This window comes from Spea bombifrons, chromosome 8 (genome assembly GCF_027358695.1).
Source record: "Spea bombifrons isolate aSpeBom1 chromosome 8, aSpeBom1.2.pri, whole genome shotgun sequence".
Classification (NCBI taxonomy): Eukaryota; Metazoa; Chordata; class Amphibia; order Anura; family Pelobatidae; genus Spea; species Spea bombifrons.
The window spans coordinates 7,517,221-7,541,257 of NC_071094.1; the positions used below are offsets into that span (position 1 = coordinate 7,517,221).

Sequence of the window (24,037 nt, forward strand, 5' to 3'; positions counted from 1 at the left end):
CTTCAGGTTTGGTACCAGGGTGGCATCTGGGAGCTGCTGGTTTGGGACTTGCTGGGACTGGATGACTCCCGTTGCAGTCCGAAGAGGTTCCGGGGTCAGATCGGAGCCTTAGGGGCTTTTCTGGGTGTACAGGGATGTGAGCCGGCTCCAGGGAGAGGCTTTTAACCAGAGGTTGAGGCCTCGGTTGGGGACCTGCAGGGAGAGAGAAAGGGTTAATTTTCCCATATGATAACAGAGGTTGTCTAACTTTTTAAATGCTGAAGACACGATTAAAGTAAAAAGGTAATACATTAAAATGCACTGAATTCTTGAAAGCAAAGGCCATCACTTGGACAGCCACGGACAGTTTAATTCCCCCGTGTTCTGACTTGTATGGAAGTTTTCTTACGCCTACAGCTCACAGCCACGAGGACCACGTGACGCAGATCTTGGTGGTACACCGAAACGCGTGAACTTAACTCTGACACACGCTATAGATTCTCTCCATAGCCATGTGGCTTAAAGCAACTTCCCCAGATTGTGCCATTACCAAGCTAATTACCAACATGTTTGTTCTGGCCGTGGGCCTTTGTGAACATCTGGAGGATAATGTCCCGACTCCACAGTCACAGGGAGACACCCGGTGGGAAGAAATGTACTGTATGGGAGCGGCGCCGGCGGTCCATGGAATCGGGGGAGCCGAAGGCATTGGGATGGAGGAAGGACCGGGGAGAGAGGACTCACGGAAAAGTGGTGCGGAGTTAGCGATGGGACTGTGCTTTTGGTGAATGCTATGCCAGGACAAGGATAGGACGCAAGGTAAGCAGTAAGTGAAACGCATGACGAAGACAGGACTTTGATCCAGATTAGATTAGTCATGTGGCTCATACCCTTGATGAATAAAGCAGCGAAATCTATGAAAGAACGTCCAGAGAAGTCATAACTCCAGAGGAGAAAGAGACCGCAGCGAGGGCTTGGAGAAATAACTCTGACAGCGCGAAAAGGAGCAACAATGTGACGGCTCTCGCTGGGCATTGCGAGACGCGACCCGGGCTGCTAAGGCGACGGGCCGTCAAACAAAAGTCAATAATAATTATAACAAAACAGAAGTTTGCTTATTTTGCGGTACACCTAACTTTACACTCAATGAAGAGCGATATAAAAAATAACAATCGTAACATTTCTTACTGGCAATAAAATAAACGATGTGACCCGGCGCGCCGGATAGTATCTAATAATTCTCGTTATTCTAAGAATAATCTCAGTGTCTCCGGTATGTGAAAGTCCATCGTTTGTCTCTTTAAGGTTACTCCTCCTAAACCACACAACCCTTCCCATAACAAGTACCTGCAAGACAGACAGAGAATCGGACTTAACCCTTCCTCTGCTGGAAAAACACAAAATCAGGAAAATCGCTGTAAAAAAACAAAAACGAAACAAAACAAAAAAAAACCCTGGATTTTTTCCCTCTTTCACTAAATGGGTGAATTTCAGATTTCAATGAATAGATAAACTTTACATATAAGTTACAAATAAAAAAGGGAGATACTCGCAAAGCTGTGCACATATTAACACTTTCTATACCAGAGCAATGACCATATACAAAGTGTTAAACCTGGAATATATTTTATATCTGGCATTAAAGAATACAGGGTTAATTAATTCGGGAAACAGTCTAACTACACGCTTAGACCCCACAGATAAAAACTCTCACCTGTACTACTGGTGGAAAGACATCCTACTCCCACAACTCTCCCTGTAGATCTCTGGCCCCTTGTTACCACTGAGGGGCAAATAGATTGACAGAAGGGGTGGTGGGGGGACAAGTAATACCCAGAGACTGAAATTTAAACCCGCTGCTTCTTAAAAGGTCAGATAAAGACAAGTTTTACATGGTCCAGCAGTACGGCTTCTGGCTGACTTAGTAGGATAGGAGTTGTAGTCAGCTAACCAGCCATGGTTACCGATCCGTGTCCTATAGTTTCCCCAACGTACATTGTTTCTTTGTCTCTCAGCCATAACCTACGTACCTGCGCGCCTGCCATACACCTGGAGCCATCTGGCAGGCTCCCGCTCCAGCAGCTGTTTCTGGAAGGGAGGGCGGGGGGGGGGAGTGGCAATAACGGTGAAAATATTGGGCTTTCCCAAAAATTATGTGGATGACAAGTCGTCAGCCAGCAAACTGGCGGGAGTCAGCGGCACGGCCGGGCCCTCGCTATGATGTGCGAGCCAGAAGGGCGAGGCAAGAGGAAGAACAAAAGGCGATGCCACCCAAAGCATGGGACATCTCTGTGTTAACCCATACTATGGCAAGGTATAAGGTTAACCCCTTCTCTGCACAGCACCTACGGATTATTCCTTCCCTGCAGAGCCAAAGCACTTCCCCGTGAATCACTAACAAGTCACTCTTTTGCCTGCCGCCACTTGCGGTGCAGAGCATCAAGGTGCCGTCACGTAATTGCAGAGACTTGCAGAGCATCGCCATGCCCCCCCGCTTCCCTTAATGCCGTTAGGAAGATCCATTCTGCAGAGTCTCTCTTGCTAGGTCCCCCCTGGTCCGTCTCTAAACCCTGCTGTATCCACGCCTCAAAGTTTCATGGACTCACGCTTCTGGTACTCAAAGGGTTAAACACTATCCGGATATTCCAATGCCCGTAAAGGAGGTGTGCGTGTAACACGAGAGTGTGAGATTCAATAGGGGACAGTGATAATTGGGAAGGAGGAGCGCTGAGGGTATAACAGAGGCGTGCAAATACGTCAATTCGCTTTCTTTCTGCACCAAGGCTCTGCGTTTAACCCTTTCAGGGAGACACAGAATACGCAATGTGTTTTTAGCCCCCCCCAAGGGTTAACCCAAATAGGCCGTTATTTCCATACAGAGTGCCAATTATCACACAGGAACCCATTCAAGAATGCATTAACCCCCGCAGTTCCTGATTGGGGTGGGGGGGCACCTCGCTTGGTGCGGCTCGCTCCCTCGTTTGGGAACATGCTGTGGGACGTTGATCACAAGAAAGGCTTACGGCCAATGAACGGATTAATGGGAAGCGGACACAGCGGTAAGAATTGTAAGACTGTACGCCAATCAAAAGTTGTTTTCTTTTAAAAAATGGAGAAGTGGTGTGGAAAATGGCAAAGAATGAAGAAATAAAAGAATCACCTGTCAAGGGGAGAGCCCGGGGAAGGGAGGGGCGGCTGCGCATACCTGAGACATTACCTGTAACGGCAGAACATCTGCCAAGTGACGCACGCCTCGTTGCTCACCTTGGCCCATCTGTCACACCCAGACCCAAAACACCCACCAGGACCCCCCGACCACTTAGAAAGCGCTACTCCTGTATTTACAGGTAAACAGGGAAGAGGACCCCATAAGACTTCCAGCAGCTATGCCCCGGGGTAAACGAGACGCTACAATGTGTTGAGACGGCTGGTCTTTTATAAAAAAAAAAAATTGTTACCTAGTAAAAATTTCATTTAAACGGACATTATGATGGCTCTGACACCCTCACTAAAGAAGAATACATATTAAAGGTGAAAAAAATAAATAACACACTTATCTGCAGCGGCCCTCCTGTGGTCCCACGCGTCTTACCACTGATTGAGGCAGCAGGAAAGCGCTTGCAAGCGAAATCAATGGGATCGCTTGCCGTGCATGCGCGCAGGAGCCTGAAGAGACCTGTCTTAGCGTCCACCGAGCCAGCTCTGTAGCTGAATGGAGGTGAGTATATCATGTTCGGCTAAACACATCTCCTGTACACAAACTAGCTGGGGGGCAGGTCAAAGGATACGGGGGGGGGATTCTACAGAATACAAAAGAACATTTAAAGGGACCATGCAGCTATTATATGTATTAAAGTGCGTGTGGGGAGTCCCTTTAATGAATGGAGTACGGCATTGTGCTTTGGAAGACCCGGGTTAAGATTGTGCTACCCCGGGCCTGGAAAAGAAGCAATCAGTTATGATTGTGATTTAAAACAATGCCAGCCGTTTCAATGATGTATTGTGTTTTAATCCTGTCAGAACTCCAAAGGCTTCTCACCACTGGTGGAGTTGGATGGTGCAACACTCAAGCTACAGAAGCTGATTCCATCACTAAAAAGGAGTCCTGCACCGATGATGAGATAACAGTAAGATCATATGCTGTAAAAATTCAACATTTGCTTCTTGTTGAAGTCCCCCTTTTCATTAGAGATCTCGTTAACTGTAAATGAAAGGGTTCGGGCAAAGTTTAGGAGGCATCTCCCACCTTCGCCTTTAGGCGTGCTTTGGCCAGGAATAAACAAAGGCCTTTAATTGTGAGGAGGGCCTCCTTTGTATCGTCTTTGGAAGAATGTCCAAAGTAATTATTGGACAGAAGGTCCTACGCTTTGATTCTTCTCCCACCACCTATGGAGGCAGTCCCTTTGACCAGCGCTGCGGAATCTAATGGAGCTTCATGAGACAATAAATAATAATAATTACGCTCTTCAAACAGAGCAATGCATTGACTATCCCTCACTCAAACATCTATGAAGAAGAGTATCCTTGGGGAGCCGAGACCCCTGTACAAGATCCACAAGATCCCCTATAATCAAAATGTAAAACCAACACGCTAAACAACGCAATATCAGCTATATCTTCTAGTGACTGACGCCATGTGGTTGATGTGAGGGTCATCATCATAGATTATAATATGAAATTATTGTCTGAATCAAACCAAACGGTGGGTCACAAGATCAAATTAGAACACCATCCATCCACATATATCTTGAGCAGTTGATACATTTTATGACTTAATACACAGCTTATCCATCAGCACCTTCCTAATAGATTGTAAACTCATAGGAGCAGGCAGGTCCCTCTTCCCATTCTGGACCAGTATATGTTAATCTTATAGTCAAATGTAACCTTATTTATTCACTGTCCCCTGTTGAAATCTGCTGGCACTCTATGAATACACATGTAATGCATTATAGGGATTATTATTATTATTTATTGTTTTATATAGCGCCATCATATTCAACAGCGCTGTACAATGGGGATGACATGCAGAGACTACGGCCCATGAAATAAAGGAATCTGCAACGCTATTATTATTATTATTTATATAGTGATTCGCACCAAGGGACTGGTGAGCCGATACATTAGGTAAATAAGCGGTTAGGAGATCCAGGAACTAAGGAATCCCTCGTGAGATATATATATATATATATAGGACAGAGGTTTATGATTTGAATGGCGTGTTTACATTGTGGATAGAATGCAGAACACCAAAGGTGTCCGGCTAGTTGGGACTTGCAGTAAACTTCCAGCAACAAATTACAAAGCTCTGTTTAACGCTTTATCTGCTGCTTCATGAATCAAAACCAAAAGCTCTCATGAGATACAAGCTCTTTGGCAGCAGATCCCTTGGCCAAAGTTTATATCGCACGTCCTAAATGTCCCTCTTTCCGGCCCAAACCTATCTGTCCATTTTTCTTTCCCCTGATGCCCCTCTTTTTCTAGGAGCTGGGAATGTTTGCTGGGCATCACCGTGTTCTAAAGCTGCAGCGACGTGTTTATAAACAGCAAAACTTTGTATAATAATAATGATAATAAATAATAATAAATAGTAACTAAAACGTCTTCCTCAATGACAACGAATAGCGCTGAATAGGTCACAATGTCACATAAAAGTCAGGAAGCCCCCCACAACAAAAGTGTTCCCCCTATAACTATATATTTAACTCTTTATCTGCCATTTCCATGCAATTATCTTCAAGCATATACACGCCTTGCTATGTTTAATTATTAAGCTACCGGTGTCATCCAGTCTTGCTTGGCGTTATATCAGTAAGCGGGTTAACAGCCCCTACAGGAGCGAGATATCACATATCTCATAGGACACAATGAAATGCATAGGGGCAAAGTACATCACAATACTGGTGATGGGGGAGGGGAGTGGGAACTTCCACAGCGAGTGATTAAACTGGCAATATAATTAGGGTAAAGGAGTGTAATTACTCTTCCTTTATGGACCTGCTGGGATCATCCTGGCACTTAGTGTTAATGAGATCTGCATAAAAAGTTCAGTCTCTTTAACACTCTGCACGCCTGAGGCGGCCGGGGTGAAGCCGATTGTTATTTCTGATCAGTGTTTGGGATGCCAGACAATGAGGTGGCACGGTGCCCATTCCGTGGCTTACTCGAGACATTAAACTGTGCCAGGGGGCCCCACCCCGAGCATGAACAATATGCCATTAAAACACAGAATTTGGCGGCAGATAAGAACCAGTATTGGCCTCTACCGCTGCCGCTGGGAGGCTGCGCCGCGTAACTACCACCATTTCAGTAAAGTAAAAACGTCACTGTCCCCGTGGCTCTTTACAGACTGGCTCTCTTACCTCACCCGGTACCAGCAAGGTCTGAAATGCGTTCCTTTGCCTGCTCCACTGCCAATGAATGGGGTTGAAAACAGACAAAAGGTAGATGATCGGCTTCATGACGGAGTGACAGGGTGTACAGGGAGTGCTGTGATGCCGTTTCACTCACTGCCTTTTTTAAATGTTAACCTTTGTCCCCCCCCATCATAAAAGAGTCTTTCATTGCACGCACCCCCCCCATGTAAGGAAGCCTGTTGTGTGCGTCTGCCTGTCCGCTGACACACGACATCCCTTTTCGCCCGCAGTGACTTGACGTCTGCTTCCCCTGTGGATGGTTCTGAACAGCAGGAAGCCGGCCCCGGCAAGCATGTCACAAACACCGAGCACGTTAAACAAAAAGAGGGCTCAAAAGTCCCCTGTAGATCCGGGACATCCAATGCCCTGATCTGTCCGCTGTTACCATCGCACTGCGTGGGACATATCGGTACCAACCGCATAGGGAACCAGCCGCTGAACTGCAACTCCCATCATCCATTACCATAACAAAACCCCAAGAACTCACCGTTTAGTGAATAAACCCCAATATGTGTTTGTTATGTGTGGGGCATTCTGGAGAGAATTCACTCCCGCTTACTATATGGAGCTTCAGTTTCAAAAGGTTTTATTCTTGGCTCTAAGTTTGTTATGGTGTTAAAAGTATGAATGGGATGTGTGAAAAAAAATGGCCACATTATTACTGTGTACAGTACGGACAGTGCCGCCTGCATTAACCCCTTAAGGACAATGGGCGGTCCCTCAACCCATTGAAAACAATGCATTTGTCATTTAGGGGTTAAAACAGTTAAACAAATGGCAAAATGAGGGATAATAAATCAACCGGGCACGGGTTATATTTTTGGTGCCAACATAGACCACAGCGGCGTACGTCACAGCTTTACTGCTGCCCAAGCAATAGAGAAGATGGATTAACAGGGTGACTACAATTCTCATCATCCCCAGCAAACTAAACCGAACGGGACAGATGGCAGCTAAGTGTTCAGCAATGCTTAAGGGGCTTAGTTGCCCTGATAACATTTTTCGTCTAATTTTCCACTTTCAGCAACTGGAGGATTAAACATCATCTCTCCAGACTATAAAAGGAAATTTGAGCTGTACAAACGTACCCCCCTCCTGCAAACACGGTCGGGACAGGGGAGGGTGAATGAACTTACAACACAACCGATCGGTTCCCATATCCTTTCTGCAAGTTTACATTTCCCATGCGCGACCTTATTTCGGTTGGGTAAACGTTAACTCGCTGTAAAGACGCGGTGACCTCAAAGCCCCCAACTGAGGTGGCCACCGTGGCTACTAAATGGTTAATGATACCTATTTCTATAGCGCCAGCATATTCCGCAGTGCTGTACAACAGCTATGATATTTAGACCGCTTGCAGCAGAATCATAAACCCCCCAAAGTCCCTTTTAAGATCAGTGGCTGCCGAACTACAAATCCCATCACACTTAGACAGTATTTGGCCAAGTGAGGGTCACGGGAGCTGCCGTCCCGACAACAGCTGGTGAGTGATGCCCGTCTGCACCTCCTGCCATAGATAATCTTTGTTGTTCAGCATTCTAACCAAAGATTGGGTATCGTTGAGCGCAACCAAATTCCCATTATTTACCATGGAAACCCCCCAAAAAACAGAGACGTTGCAGTGCTTTTCTGCGTATCCAGCTTTATAATGGATTTTTTCTCTCCCAGTGGGCTTCTGATGCAATGGAGCGAAGGGGGTGGAAGCGTAGCGTCAAATTAAATATTTGGGGAAGTCTTAATAATGGTTTTCCAGCTCAGCGGGCAGAAAAACCCTCCGTGGCAGCGAGCAGCTGAGCACGGCGTTAATTATTAAATATTACCTTAATTATTAATACAACCGTGGGTCGTTTTCAATAACCAATCACTTAAAAAAAAAACAAAAAAACACAGAACATGCCGAGGTATTCCAGATCCGATAAATCCTGCAATTAACTCTTTCTGTACCATAGGGCCAAGATACACAAATTCCGGTTTAATCTCACGAAACGCCTCGGGCCGGAGAACATATTTTCGTATTTAGACACAATCTTTACAAATACACTTAAAAATACAAATAGTGTAATCTGAACGTACCGGCCGGAGTAGGTTATTCTATCTATAATGATTCAGGCTATGAGAACGCAGTGTGGATTTAACTCTTTAGAGTATGCGGGAACCTTAGCGTATTTTGAGTCCAAACCCCCCCCAAAACATGATGACCTACTTATTCACAATATCGCCCATGACCTTACTTACCCCGCAGGTTGCTCTTGTCCATATACATTAGCAGTCCTATTTACAAACGTGCCAGCGGTAACAGAACTGGAGGGCATCCAAGTTTAATCCAAGGTGGCAGGGCGCAGTCTCGTGTCACTGTGACCCAAATCCCCAGGGCACCAAGCCGAGACTTTAAAGAACCAGCCTTGGGGACATGAATTTGGGACGGTTGGCACAAACTACATCCGGCATCCCTTTGCCCTGTGTGTGGGGATCTTGTTAGGATGGTGTCCCTCTCATTTGGGTCACAGTCTAAGTCTTGGTCTTTCAAGAAGACTCACAACGGCTTCTAGACTTCATTATTGTAAGGGTTTCAAAAGTCCTACATTTATGAGAATCGGGAAACAAAAACATGAAAAAAAATGAGTGCTTTGCTGCAAGACCAACAGGATGGAATTGAGGAGAGCAGATGAAGCGCATCGGGCTATCAACCGCCAATTATTGTGGTCCAGAAAGCCCTGGATACTTTGACATCACAGATCCGAAATGGCTACATGATTCCGGCAAGTGGCTTCCCATTCCGGTTACCGGAAATCTCCAGGACTAGCGGACCCCACTTTCACAATAAAAATCCCGTGCTGGATTAGAGAGTCCTTGAATGCATCCCCACGAAGCTCAAGACAGTTTCATTCACTGAAAAAATCGACCTCCACTTCTGCTTTGAGAGCCTGCGCTCGTTGAGTTGGAGTGACCGCTCACCTAGGCTGAGTTCCCTTTTTCGTTTAAAATGAATTCCTCTTTTCCTCGACTGATTCGCTGGCACTTCCCGGATCCTTAAAGATCCCCCAATAAACCAGAGGATTTGGCGAAGTCTCCGACCTTTTTACGATCCAGATCCCGAGATTCCATCAACTTCCAGCAAGTGTTATGGTGCCCGAAACGGCCGCTGTGTTGCCAGGAATGTGATAGGGACAGGATATGGGGACTTTGGCTTCTCTCCCAAAATATTCCCAGGAATCCTCTGCAAATCTGGGAATCCAGGAACTCAGCCTCAGAGCTTCCTCCTCCTCGTCCTCGCCGGGCAGACCTCAGCCACTCTTACAGGTTTTCCGTCATTTTTGCACCCACTGTAATTTTAGCTGCCTGTAACCCTTCCCAAAACTACAACAACCCCCCCCTACGCTCTTACCCCCATTCAAAAAGCATCGCCATGGCAACTAATTGAGGCCTACAGTACAGTGCTAACGAATAGGGACAGGCACAAGGCTGGAAGGCGGAATTACATCTTTGTGAGGAGGGGAGAAAAACAGAGGAAGAGAGGGTGGGAAGGAGGAGGAGGAAAGAGAGAGGGGGGGAGCGAGATGGAAGAGAGACTGCAACTAGGAGAGGAGGAGTGAAACATAAAAGAAATAGAGAAAGAGAGAAAAAAAATGCCTAAAACTGACCCTTTAAGTGCCATAGGTGGCTACTTGCAGAAAGGGTTAACTAATTCCTTGACAGCAAGGAACATATTATAAAGTAGGGGATTAACCCCTTCTTGGGGTATTTGAAGGTTGAAATATGCGTTGGGGTTAAGAAAATAATGGCGTATGCAGCAGGGGTGATTTAAAAATAGGGAAATAACCTTTAATCTTGATTTGTGACAATAGCGAGTAAACAAAATGTAATTTTGTTAAAAAAAGGGATAATCCCAGGTGAAAGGCTGGTTAAACTGGTTCTAGTCCCAATATACACCTGTAAATCTCTCCTTTTCATATGGAAAGTACATCATTTGTATGTCTAGTGTGCTTCACGGGTCATTTACATGTAGCCTATTTACAGCGACATTCTTCATTTTAATACAAATTAATAAAATTAATAATAAATAATAATATTACACCCTTTGGAATAATGTTCCACAGCAATGGGACTGCTATGACCCAAAGACCCCTGAGATAGTAGCCCACCATAAAGACCGTGCTGTGCCTGGCCACGCAGGGTAAGTAACTGGTTTCTAATCCTAAACCAATTCACCTGAGTTAAAGCCATCAAGAAAAGTGCCAATTACAAAACTTCAATGTGACATACAGGAGGGACCCCAAAAGCCTTGATAATTTGGGGTCCAAATCCCCGTGTCCCTCTTTCCTCTCCTGATGCCCCTCTGTTCTAAGAGCTCAAAAGGTTTGCTGGGTATGAGGGTATTACAGGGTTCTACAAAGCCCGGATAATGTGTTAAATTAAATTAAAAAAACTAATTTCTAAATGCTCTAAGCGTATCATAAACGCTGAAATAGTTGCAAAAACACACAAAATCACATGGAATAAAGTAATTCATATTTTTTTTTTTGCTATTTCTTTTCAAAGAGCGATCATTTTTCGTTGTAATAATATTACTCTTATTGTGTGGTCGCTAAAGATATTTGCAGATCTTTCCAAAAAAATTATATTATGCCAAGTTATTGCAAAATAAGGCAAATTGAAAAAAGCCCAGTTTTTATCCACATTTAGTACAGATGTAGCAGCCAGTTTGTGAACGGGAAGTAGCGCCGCAAACGGTACCGCCATCTGGCAACTTGGGTTATACTTCCTTGTTTATGCCTTGCCAAATATTTAAAAGGTAATTTACACAAAATAATGAAAACTAAATATTTTTCTTAAAATATGTAGTATGTGGCGGTATATAAAATACTGCAGATCTGGTGCAGATCACCTGGGGGTTATATGTCAAAATTATACCAGGAAAACACAATATAAGCAAATATCAAATTTATATCATCGGCCAGCTTCGCCAACGCTAGGAAGGGAGTAGTATGGTGATGACGAAGTCCTGGAGGCTGGCTGGGAGTGCTGCCCGGGGGGGGGGGCAGTAACTGGGTTAAATAGATCGCCGACGGCCGGGTAACATTTTGTACGTGTTGGTTATACCCCTAATGCATTTACAAGCCCCGCTGCTATAATCAAAGCAAGTATCCCGTTTCAGTCTGTCTGACACAGGCTCTCTGTGGATCTGTGGTTTTAAAAACAACTAATCAATGCCTTTTAACCAATTTGATTTAATTGCATTATCTTCTGTGATATTAACGCATGTGCAGGGGGACACTTAAGTAGAGTGCTAATTTGGTTCGGTGGGTAAATACACAAAAGGTCAAATCCAATCCAATAAATGCCGTTGATAAAGTGTCTGGGAAAAGGCGTTAGCCCTCGCCCCCCTATAGGGCTTCCTTTCCCCATAAACAAAGCAGCTCCCCCGAGGCCACGCAGTTCTTAGCCATTGTTCCTTATCTATCCTGTCACCCCAGTCCCTCCGACGAGGGCGGCCAAAGGCACAATTCTAATACTAATTCCAGCAAAAGACGAGGACATTCTCCTCCAGCCGAGAACACCTTTAAAGGGGAAGTCCGACTGTTTTATTAGCCCAGTGGGATACATTGTAAGCCAAGTGAACCCAGGAGGACAACTATGTGTCCCATGCATGGTGGCAGCTTGGCCAAACTGCAGCTACTAAAAAACGGCATGCCGGCAGCTTATTTACGGTTAGACCAGCTGAGAAACAAGCATTCGATCCCTGCTAATGTCACATGACAATTTCCCACCCTGCTTCACACACGCACACAAACACACACGTGTGTTGGACTACAAACCTAACGTGTCTCAGTCTCATTATGTTGCATGATGGCTAGATTGAGTAGGATGGTATGTTTCCTCTCCGGGGTCTATTCACTAAAGAGGGAGATCCAGCCCCAGCGAGCCACTATGGCAAGAAGGTGTGAGCTGGACCTGTATAAAGCGTAAGGTAACATGTGAGAGTTCATCAAGCTCTTCTCGCTTATCTATGCATTATGGACATACCTCCCAGGCATTCAGATTTAAGCAGAACAGTCCTGATTTTCAGGCACTGGTGATCAAAGGATCTAGGAAACGGGTCGAGCTCAATGCCAGAAGCTGTGCGCCGGGACATGACATCGTACCCTCGAGTTCTCCTTCAGTCTGTTGCGAGGTGGTAAGGAGAGTTGAAATATTCAATTACTCTCCTGCAAACTCCCTATTTAGTGAATAGACCCCTCTCTCTATTATTAACTGTATTGTACACAGAGACAGATCTGTCTATTCCAACAGTCGGAGAAAGCTGCCAGGCTATGGTGAAGAACCATATGACACGAAGGCAACAGAAAGCCATTCTGAACAAACACAGAGCCGTGATTATATACAGGAAAAGCTCGAATCACACCACAGCGCTGCGTGAAATCACATCAGAGCGTGATAAATATGTAGCATTAAACAAACCCCGAGAACAGCATTCACTAGCGAACCCGTTATCAAGATCTTCAAATTCAATGATTTCATCAAATTTGAGTCTAAGATGAAGACTGAGATAACAGGAGAACCAGAACAGTTACCCTGGAAACTCAAGGCAGTTGGTAGGTATCAGTAATACGACGACAACATCCCTATTGTCGAAAAATGGCATTTTCTGAAAATGAGTGTGGTTCGGCTTGACGGTTTCAACCTAAAAAAAAAAACAAGGACCGTATGCCCGGCTTTTCTGAAAGTACTAGCAGGCTGCTGGTTAATATGTCTACCAAGATTAACTACAGAAACAAACACGCTAAATGCCGTTATTGGACAGAGACGCGTGCGGCGGGTTTCGGAGTTAATGCTTTGTGTACATCGCGTTGGATCCATGTGTAACCGAGCCCCCGCTCCCCAGCGCATTTCCTGCCGGTCCCCCCCTTCGCATTCTTACAGCGAGACACGCTTCCCTGCGCACTGGAGACTGTTACTAAATATAACTCCACGCAGCGCCGTCTACTGCCGCCAACACCACGCCGGGGGGACGAGACCCTCGCAATAACAGAATACCCACCGGAGGGCACCTGAAATGCCTTTATCACAGATGGACATTGGTGGGCTCCCTGGGGTTCTGCAGCAACCCTCATCAGACTCAGCCAACCCACCCTTTACATATTGCCGGTCAAGGACATGGAGAACTATATATTTTTTAGGCAACGCCTTGGCCAATCAGAGCTAGGGACAATTTTACATAAGATCCGTGGCATAAGGTGTCAGAACTACCCTATGAACGTATTTCCTGATCCGAAATGAATCTCCGAAGCCGCTACAGCAAGTTAGTGATAATCATATTCAACTAGGAGTCCCGTCCACCACTCAGAAGGCAACGGCATTTGTTTTTAAAAGGCATAGGGAAGTAGATGCATGGATCTGACTTCCGACAGAAGTGGTTGGATCAGTAACCATTTAATTTTTGTATGTCCTTTTCATAAGGGCTGTACAACCTCTCAGGGGTTTACGTGAGAAAGCCGTGTATAGGACATCGGAGTCCATATGATAAGCCGTGTTCGGCTATCTGAGGCTCGAGCCGTCTTATCTCGGCGGTTGCTAGGAGATGGTTTAATCGCAGAAGTCACGAGGACAGCGGGGCAGGCAGAGTAATAACCTTATAGAAAGGACAGACCTCTATAAAAATCTGCAATATGAAGGCTGTAGCGGCCTCCTCATCCCTTTGTACCGCGCTGCGGAATATGATGGCACTATATAATAATAATAATAATAAATAAAACTAATAATAATAATAAATAACACAGGGTCGGCGCGTGTTTTGGCTGGAGCTGCAGCTTTGATGGTCACCTGCTCGGGTACAAATTACCAGTTAGCGCGGTGGCGGAGTTCGTGTCTGCGGGAAAACAAGAAACTCCCACCGAAACCTTTTCTGTTTCAAACCAATTCTCGTTTTCACATAAATATTATGTTTTCAGGCAGCCGCATGCGTGTCGCGTGTATACATTCTAGTTCTGCTATCTACGCCGAGTCTACTAGACAAACACTACATTTTTTTTTTTTTAAGATTTAAAACTTTTATTCACCGGAATCATAGTACAATACAGAAAAAGTAACATCCGTGCACATAGTAAAAAGAAAATATAAAGGCACCCGCCTCGCAGGACGGTACAGTAGTATCACAGACACGGTTTGGAAACATGTGACAGAGATACATGGAGATAACAAAAGGCAAGATTCACCACGGAGGCCGGAGAGGCACGAGCGTATGAAGTAGATGGAGGGTCGAAATCAGCCTTAAGCGGAGAACTTGCCGATCTAGTCGTATCCGGTGATATTTTTCCATTTGAGTACAATGAAAGCAAATGTCACAAAAACGGGATTGCAAATTACAAACATACAGAACCAATGGCTACCAGAGCCAAACAAAAAACAAAGTAATACAATTTTTATTTCGAAAACACGTTACAGCGATGCACTAGAAACCACGTCTGCACAATTAGCAGTCCGAAAGGACCACGAGAGAGTGTACGACCTCCACAGACACAATAAAACCATCGCACGCACAGATCAAGGCCGCCAAGAAAGGAACACTGGTCAGGTAAGGTCAAGCCCACACCAGCTCTATAGAGGAAAGGCACGGGTCTCTAAGTCAACAGTATTCAGAAAGGAGCCGGCTCGTGAGCCAAGAGGTCCAAGTTTTCATGTATATGTGTGTGGTGCAGGAAGCGTCGTGGGACATTTGTTCAAGGATTCTATGTCGTTCAATAGTGGAAACAACATCGGTGGGGGAGGGGGGAGAAGGCGATTTCCACTGTCTGGCTATACACAATTTAGTAGCCAAGAGAACATGAATGAGCAGTTTACGAGATGGAGGTGGAATGGGGTCAGGAAACATATGGAGCAGCGCCAGTTCCGGAAGAAAATCAAAGGGGCAGCGAAAAAGTTGGCGCAACATATCAAACACTACCCTCCAGAGTGGCTGCAGCACCGGACAGCCCCACCAAATATGAAGCATAGTGCCCATTTGACCACATCCCCTCCAGCAGAGCCTGGATTGGGTAGCCCACATGTGTGCGAGACGGACTGGGGTGAGGTACCAACGGCAGCTGAGTTTTTTCTGGAGCTCTATGTGGTTGGTGCAGTGGGTGACCCCCCGCATCGCCTCCTCCGCCTCCAGCCATGATTCTAGGGGAATCTCTGCGCGCAGATCCCTTTCCCAGGCGAGCATATGCGGTAACTTACGGGCGGAGAAATGGGCTATTAAAAGGGAGTACCACATAGAAATGGCCTTTGGGAACCTAGGGGCTGAGTCGCACAAAGAGGACAACTGGAGGAGGATCGGGGAAGAGTGACACACAGGAGAGGGCAGCGAGCCGAGTAGGTGACGGATCTGGAGATATTTAAAAAAGTCACGATTGGGAATGTCGTACGTGGAATGAAAATAGGAGAAGGGGGCGAGCCCACCGTTTACATATAGGTCACCCAATGTGCAAAAACCAGGGCGAACCCAATGGGAGAGCTGTAAATTCGGAATTAATAACTCCAGAGTTCGCAGGGGGGTGATGCGGGTAAGGCGATGTAAGGAGGGAAAACGCTTGGCTGCCCTGTCCCATGTGTCAAGGGTATGTCTAGTTGTTGGGGGCAAAGGAGGGAGCCGCGGTCGCTTGTGGCGATGTAGCCACAAGAGTTGATCAACCGTAAATGGGGAAATAACGTCATGTTCCTGGGTAGTCCAGGTAGGTGGATGAATGTTCGAGAGGAATGGGAATGTCTGTGATAGTATACAAGCCTCGTGGTATGATTCTATATGAGGGACTCCCAGACCACCCTGTAGTCGAGATACGAAGCGGGTGCGGTTCGCTATTCTGGATCTGCTCTTAACACATGTAAAAGCGACAAAGAATTTTTGGATAGAGTGCAGGAGACCCTGGGGGGGTTTAACAGGGATTGTCCGCAACACATATAGCAATTTAGGGAGGGCTGTCATTTTCAGGGCATTTACCCTACCCAGCCAGGACAGTTCAAAGCCCCGCCACCTGATGATTTCGCGTTTTACTGAGTCCCAAATTTTCACAATGTTGAGATTATTGAGGTTGTGCAAAGATTTAGGCAATTTAATACCTAGGTAGGAGAGATGAGATGATCTCCATTCAAATTTATAAGTGGAAGAAAGGTGCGCTTTACGACCGGGGTCCAGATGGAGACACATTGCCTGCGTTTTAGAGATATTAATAGTGTGATAGGAGACCCTGGAATAAAGGGACAATTGAGAGAAAAGAGCGGGGAGAGAGCGCTCCGGGGAGGTGACAGAGGCCAAAATGTCATCCGCAAATAATCCCAATGTACTAGTTGTGCCGTCAGGCAAAGGGAAACCCGTTATCAAGGGGTCGGAACGGATATTGACCGCGAGCGGTTCCAATGCAAGTGTATACAACAGAGGGGATAAGGGGCAACCTTGACGTGTGCCATTGGTGATGGGGAACGGAGAGGATAAGAAGCCCATCATCGAGATGCAGGCCGTGGGAGATGTATATAACGCCATAATTGCCTGTATGAGTAATGGGGGAAAGCCAAATTTGTGAAGAGTGTGCTTCAAGAAATACCAATGAAGCCTATCGAACGCCTTTTCAGCGTCGAAGGAAATGAATAGGCTGGGGCGTTTATGTTTAGCGGCGTCCCAAAGGGAATTTATAAATTTACGGGTGTTGTCGGAGGGTTGTCGGCCCATAACAAATCCCACCTGGTCTGGATGGAGAAGGGAAGGGAGCAGAGGGGCTAACCTGTTGGCCAAGATCTTTGCGTAAATTTTGATGTCTGTGTTTAGAAGTGAAATGGGTCTAAAATTGGGGCATAAAGTGGCCGGTTTACCCGGCTTAGGCAAGGTGATGACATGGGCCCTTAAGTTTTCAGAGGGAATGACGCCCGATGACATGAAGGAACGGAAGAGCGACAAAAGATGGGGACCTAAAGTAGGCAAAAAGGCACGATAATACGCAGCAGTGAATCCATCCGGACCCGGGGCCGAGCCCCTCTTGAGTTGGCATACAGCCCTCTCAATCTCGCGGAGTTCTATGGGTAAGGCAAGGGATTCTGAGAGATCAGGTGCAAGAGAAGGCAAAGGAGTGGAGTCAAGATAAGTGTGGATATCCCCTTGCGAGGGTTGGGAGAGAGAGACATCGTGTTTGAGATTGTACAGTTTGGAATAATAGGTAGCGAAGGTCTCCACCATTTGGGAAGGGTTGCGAATAGCCTGTCCATCGTGATCAATGATGTGAGAAGGGCGGGATAACGAGACAGTGTGTCGTAGTTTCCTAGCCAGAAGGGAATCAGCCTTGTTGCCCTTTGCGTAAAATTTTTGTTTGAGCTTCAGCAGCATGTAAGCCGTGGAGCGGGCATTAATTTCCGATAATTGAAATTTAAGCTGCTGAATTTTACGTAGGAGAGAATCAGTCGGGTGGCGTTTGTGGAGAGATGCACAGTCATGAAGTTGAAGAAGTAGGGAGGTTTTAGTAATGCAGGATTGTTTTTTAAGATGCGAGGCTAAACTGATGAATCGTCCGCGCATGACCGCCTTATGAGCGTTCCATAATGTGTCCACAGGAGAATCGGGGGCGAAATTATCCTGAAAGTAGTGTGTGAGGTGTGTCTGCATGTGTTCTTTATGTACAAACACTACATTTTTATCATACTTGTGGTAAACAATACGGATCCTCTGACTCATGAAAGTCTGTGGAGGAAAGGACTTCATTAGCATTGCCATAAAGAATAAGCTCCGTGTGGTGTTCAAGCAGGGAAGTCACTCCTATATGCCGGTTGGGACTGGCCAATCGGAACCATAATCCCCCGAACTGCCAACTCGGCTGCATTGACATCATCAAGCAGCCACTGGGCTTAAAGTGCCTGGGCCACCACGTTATCCCCATTCTGGCCACGGCTCGGATTGATTCAGTTAGAGACACTTTATAACCAGCATGTGAAAGAAATATTCCCCATTATGTGTTTTGGTTTTTAAACTTGGCGCACCAGAATAGGCATCATCCTCAGCTAGCAATCCCTTTACTCAACTGAGTGAAGAAGAGACCCTTTGGAATTCAATACCAAATCAACTGAATTTTAATATTGGAATTTAGTAGACTTTTGCCACCAATCTATTTGGTTTTCTTAGAAGTTCCAAACCACACGCTGTGATCCTGTTGAAGTCCATGTTGACTTGATTTGGGTGACCCCAACAAAACTTTGACCAACTGATCAAATATAAAAGTTGGACCGTCCTTTGTCAAGTTCCGACAGAGTTGTTCTCGGGAAGACGAGAGTTTAAGCTACCTTGATGACATCATCAAAGCCCATTAATAACGGTTGCTACAGAATTCATATTGTTCAGAACTCGATTAGCAGGCTATTCACCTCAGTTTAAGTGGTGGAATTTTACCCAATCTTCTACAAAAATATAGACAATCCGCTATTTTGGTTGCCAAGTTCAACTGGCCGTTTTATTTAGTACGTATTAACCCTATTTGAGGCACATTTCACCATACTGTATCTCTCAACTTCTACGGACATCAATTAGCAGATGAACGATGGTTTCTCCAACTCTTCCCAAACTAGACATGGTTTCATATTGATCCTAAAAAAAAAAACCACGGGTCACTGTGTTGGTTGGTCTACCATTCCAAGTTCTCCGACGTTCCCAAAGGCTCGGCAGGTTGGGGGCCACTGATTAAACGCTTATCTGTTGTATGTACTTGTATCGCACCACAATATACCATCTGCAGCCCCTTACTCACTCGGTCATTTGTGTTGCTGCCAACGTTCAGCCTTCACCGTCATCAACAGACAGATGTTACATGGATCAGGCAGCCTTTCATAGGCTCTCCTAAAATATAAATGTACATTATCCATGAGTTTTGTGTGTCTGTAAATCCCATTATGTGTACGTATGGATCTGCTGTCTAATAGGATGGGGAACTCAGCGTCCACCGAAGCGCTCTAAAGCTTTTTTTTTTCTTTTCCCCCCATTTTCCTGAAGTGACATATGGAAAGTATTAGAAGAGCAGCCACAGCAGCTATTTGTAAGAAGAAAGAAAAAGCTACTTGTGAGCATGTTCAGGTTTTTGTGCAAAAAAAAAGCAGAGGCCAGCATTTTTGTGAGAGAGCTGGGGTTACGGGGAGGAATAAACCCTCTGATCTGTACAGCATATTTAAGTGAGGTTTGTTTGTGCAGAATCCAGGACCGCTACAATTCTATGCAGTTTTCTAAGAATACAGAGTTCTAAAATATACATGGAAAATGTGTAAAAAAAAAAAACCAAAACAAAAAACAGCCATTTCTATCACTAAACAGGAGTATATCCACGAGGACCCACGTTCTCAATACTGACAGGTTTAAGATCTTTTCAGAACAAGAACATCAACCAGGTGGCAAACTTGGTGATCCATTGGGTTGGTCGTGGACAGAGCCTCTCTCAGTCCGCTGCTAACAAGTTCTGTTGAACCCTGAATCTCTCCATAGACTCTTTCTTTGTGTGAATAAAGATATATAGCTACACCACCATCATCCGGGGGTCTCGCCTTCCTCTCCTTATATGACGAAGAGCCTTAAGTCACCTTAAAAGAGCGGGACCTGGATGAGGAGCGACCGCTCTTTCACCTGAAGGTGACCACTGACTGGGGCCGGTTAATCGGATTCCAGAAGACTCCTGGGCAAATATGAGACTTCACAGGAATGGCCATATCTTATAGGAATATAGGGGGTAATATATTATATGTTGTGAAGTGGCCTTATCGCCATAGCAACCACTGAGCTGCTCCAGTAATATCCCATGTTCCACAGAAATTATATATATATTTGAAAACATCACGTATTGACCCACGTCATTATTTTTTGGATGTACATGTTTACATGAAACATGCAAAGTGTTTTCTATCTGTCTGTTCATTCATTATAGCGTGACAATCTACTGAGATCAGTGTCTACATGCTCTGAATGAGTAACAGTTCATTCACTCTTAATTTTACAAACAGTAGGGTAGCATGTAGACTTCATACATGGCTCATAGCTGCCATATTAGCTGGAATAGTCTCATCAACTGAGATTAAATCCCGGCTATGATGTTTATTGAGATTGTCAGAAGCCTTCATATTCAAGGTGTCCAAATCAGGCCCAAATGGGACAGAGTTGTGTTCGTTCCATATGATGGGCAGACCCGCACGTGACTTGGTTGTCCTACCATGACCCCATGAGACATTGCTTAGTATCCATAGTCTTAATTTCACTGCATTAATCGTACATAATCTCTGATGTACTCAGAGATTGACCTTCAGCACTTACATAGCGCTGGCGTTCATTTTTTAAATTATATATTTACATGCCAATATCAATAGGCCTTTAAAGCCAAGGGGCCCGCCAATAACATTAGTGCCCTGCCAGGTCTCTCCTATCATGATGGAGACAGTAGCCATGGAGAGAAAAACCGGTATAGGTTTTCATTTGACAAAATCCTTGGAATTTCCTTGGGTAGAGGTTTTTTCGCTGTAATAAAACATTCCCCCTCTAACCACATAGTCCCTGCTGGACGTAACAAGAAACGGCTGGAGGAAGCCAAGGATATATGTGTGTCTGCGCTTTGAACAGTTTTATTTTATTCAACCAGAAGAAATGCGATAAGATTTTATATGTGTCCTAGAAGACACCATTGACTCCATTGACTTCCTCCATTCTGCCCACCCAGTGCATCTGTAGTGCTTGTTTTTTACCCCTGACCAGGCACTGAACATACGAAGTTACACCGCTTACAGTGGCAGCCCGGTGAAACGCGGCAATTCCCAGGATCATAGGTACTGGTGTGACTTTCAGGACTAGATTGGGGCAACTGGAAACCACAGTCCAAGTGATCCACAAGTTGCGCAACTGTTCTAAAAGCTAGTCGACAACACAGACTGATTGACAGGCTCAACCCGAAAGAGTCATAAATTCCACAATATAAACTGGCCCATTGCTTTGATTTCTACCAAGCCTGGTGCCCACCTGCGTGAGCGAGGAGGGGTGAAGGGGGTCACGCTAGCACTTCACAGATGCACAGAATGACGTTAGGAGCAGCTGTGAGTCCCTCAAAGGAGTTTTCATACTATAAGCATGTGAAACTTTTTTCCAATGTCTTTATCCTATATATTCCACCGTTTTTCCCTCCTCCACTCAGCCTGAACATCTGGTTTGTTATATCATCCAATTAGAGAATAAGCAAGACTTGCACAATCTATTATATATATATATATATATTTTTTTTTTTATTCATTATGAGGCTCCCCCTGTACCCTCCCCATGCCCTGAGGGGTGTATTTGTAATATGGCATGCTCGCCGGTTCAGCAGGGTCACAGGTACCGACAAATGAAGCCGGGTTTATTCCTGAGCCCAAACTGTAGGGGAGAATATACAGGAATGAACGTGAATGAATGAATGAACCCAGTGCCTGCCCACACATGAAACGCTGCTTCAAGGGTTAATTAACATGTGCTAGACATAATGGAAATGTACTCTTATCTGGAGATAATGCAAACTGCTAAAATCTGCTGGAGAGCCCTTCCTGCCGGAGACTGAAATTTACATTCATGTCACGTCTCGCATAAGCAAGAGGCAGCGTGCAAAAACGGAGATACAGAAATATCACGTCTGAATGCCTTATCTGCAATTATTAAATTATTAGTTATATTTAGACCTGGTTTAAATATACGTCAATCTGCACGTGTTAACTCCCTGAATACAGATATACACGAGGCTTCACATATACCGTTGTACAACACTACTGCATATGATAGCGCTATAAAAATCAATACATAGTAATGATCCAAACCAACCATTCTTTGTAAACTGGATTTGTCTTTGAATCAATGCAAAAAAAAAAATACCCCCACCCCCCCATTCTTGGTGAGTACGTAGCTCAATATACTTGCCCCCTTTACATACATTAATATTATGGATTCAGTAACCATAGCAACAGTGTGAGAACACCGTTTCAATTCTAATCAAAATTTAGCAACATTTCAGATCCATCCCACTGGTTTCCATAGTAACTGCTCCAAATTTGGCATCAGTCATAGTATGTAGGGTACATCTCCTTGGGGTTTGTGAATGGGGAGGGAAGGGGCACAAGTCCTGCCTGCCCAGATCTGCCTGCGCAAGCAATAATCCTCACACCGCCTGCTAAGTGATTTTATTAATCGGAGCGGAAAATCTCATGAGACAAGGTGAAGCGGCCTAGTAGCTGTTATCATTTCTGTGAGCCGGCCATCTAGTTAGAGCCTGCACTTTTTGTGCTCTGAGGAGGTGCCCAAGGTGCATTATATTCGGGGGTAAAGATGTCACCTTTTCTGGAGGGGTTAAAAGGGGGACCACGCGCTATGTAGTGACGTGCGATACGTTAAAACCAGTAAAATTGGTAACTAATAAGAAAATAGATACTAACACACGGGGGTTATGTATAAAAAGTAATCCTGCTACAACCTTTGAAAAGTGGTTTTATAGCAACCAATGGAATGCTCGTGCTGACAAAGGCCACTTTTTCCTCCATGTCCACATTTTTTTTTTAATCCTTGACATGTCGACAGTCATAGCGCAGAGGATTCAAGATTAATACATTTCATAGCTAATCTGCTATACAGTGAGTTGCAGGATTATCATACCTCCCAAGTGTCCCATTTTCCATGTGGCAGTCTCGATTTTTGGGCACTGGCCCGACACACAGCGCGCTGCCCCACTTTTGCGATGTAGTGAAGCTGCATTCCGGTATATGATGTCATATCCCGGGGTTCAGCTTCACTGCCTGCTGATGGGTAACTTAGATGCCCCATCCCCACGTACTACATCCATGCCTGCCTATAGCCGTGTCTCCCAATAATGATGTCCTGGTTTGGACACCCGGGGGGTGTCATGAATCCTATCAAGTCCTCCCAGAAGTGAATTTCCAGGAATTGGGGGGTAATTTGCATTCCAACACTAGACTATTGTGTAAGAGGAACGGGACTGTGGGTGATGGAGCTGTCCTTTGGGTGCAGTGCTGGGTGCGACTTTTAACCAAATTGGTCAGCGGAGGGCTGGATCACTATGCCCAGGGGCAAGTCCAGTAATATAATTTCCCAAACAATATGTGGCAGACATTATGTTCAGTGGGCAGTATCCAGTGGTATCTGTTCACCTAAAGGGACTGTCCCTACAAAACAGGGACACTTGGGAGGAATGCTATTACCCCATTGCGTTATCTCTGTATTGTTTAGTCTAAAGCACGTCAGCGCCCACAAAACAAGATGCCAAAAACAGCACAGAAACAATTAAATCTATGAATACAGTGTAGAACACAGGGAGCTTGCCAGACGCTATGCAACTACTACTCCCATGACGCTTAGTTTGATGGTCCAGAATTTGGGGGATTTGTAGTTCAACAACAGCTGGAGGGTAACATCTTGGCCTCGACAATCTAAATACTATGAACCTAATTGTTCCAGTCGCCCCCTTGTGTCCAAATATGTTACTGCAAGTCTCTTGGCAGTCCGCTGCTGATAAAAGGTTGTCTACGCCAGTTTTGTTGCCTGTAGAATCCTCCCATCATGGTCTGTAAGCCTCTGTCTGTCTATCTGTAAGCCTGTCTGTCTGAGCATGATGTGAGTTATGGTCTAC

At 45.2% G+C, this 24,037-nt stretch overlaps 1 protein-coding gene across 2 annotated transcripts in view; it reads right to left on the reverse strand.

Moving 5' to 3' along the window:
- The window catches only part of FGD1 (FYVE, RhoGEF and PH domain containing 1), a 40,200-nt gene that overhangs the window by 11,272 nt on the left and 4,891 nt on the right, over positions 1-24,037 (reverse strand). The window contains exons 1-2 of one of the 2 annotated variants that reach the window (XM_053472954.1): positions 8,631-8,860; positions 1-192 (exon numbers count right to left, since the gene is read on the reverse strand). In XM_053472954.1, the coding sequence (XP_053328929.1) occupies positions 1-192; positions 8,631-8,658 (220 nt within the window). In that variant the 5' untranslated portion in view covers positions 8,659-8,860. Of the gene's footprint in view, positions 193-8,630; positions 8,861-24,037 lie in introns of those variants that run through there. The other variant, XM_053472953.1, reaches the window with a different exon arrangement.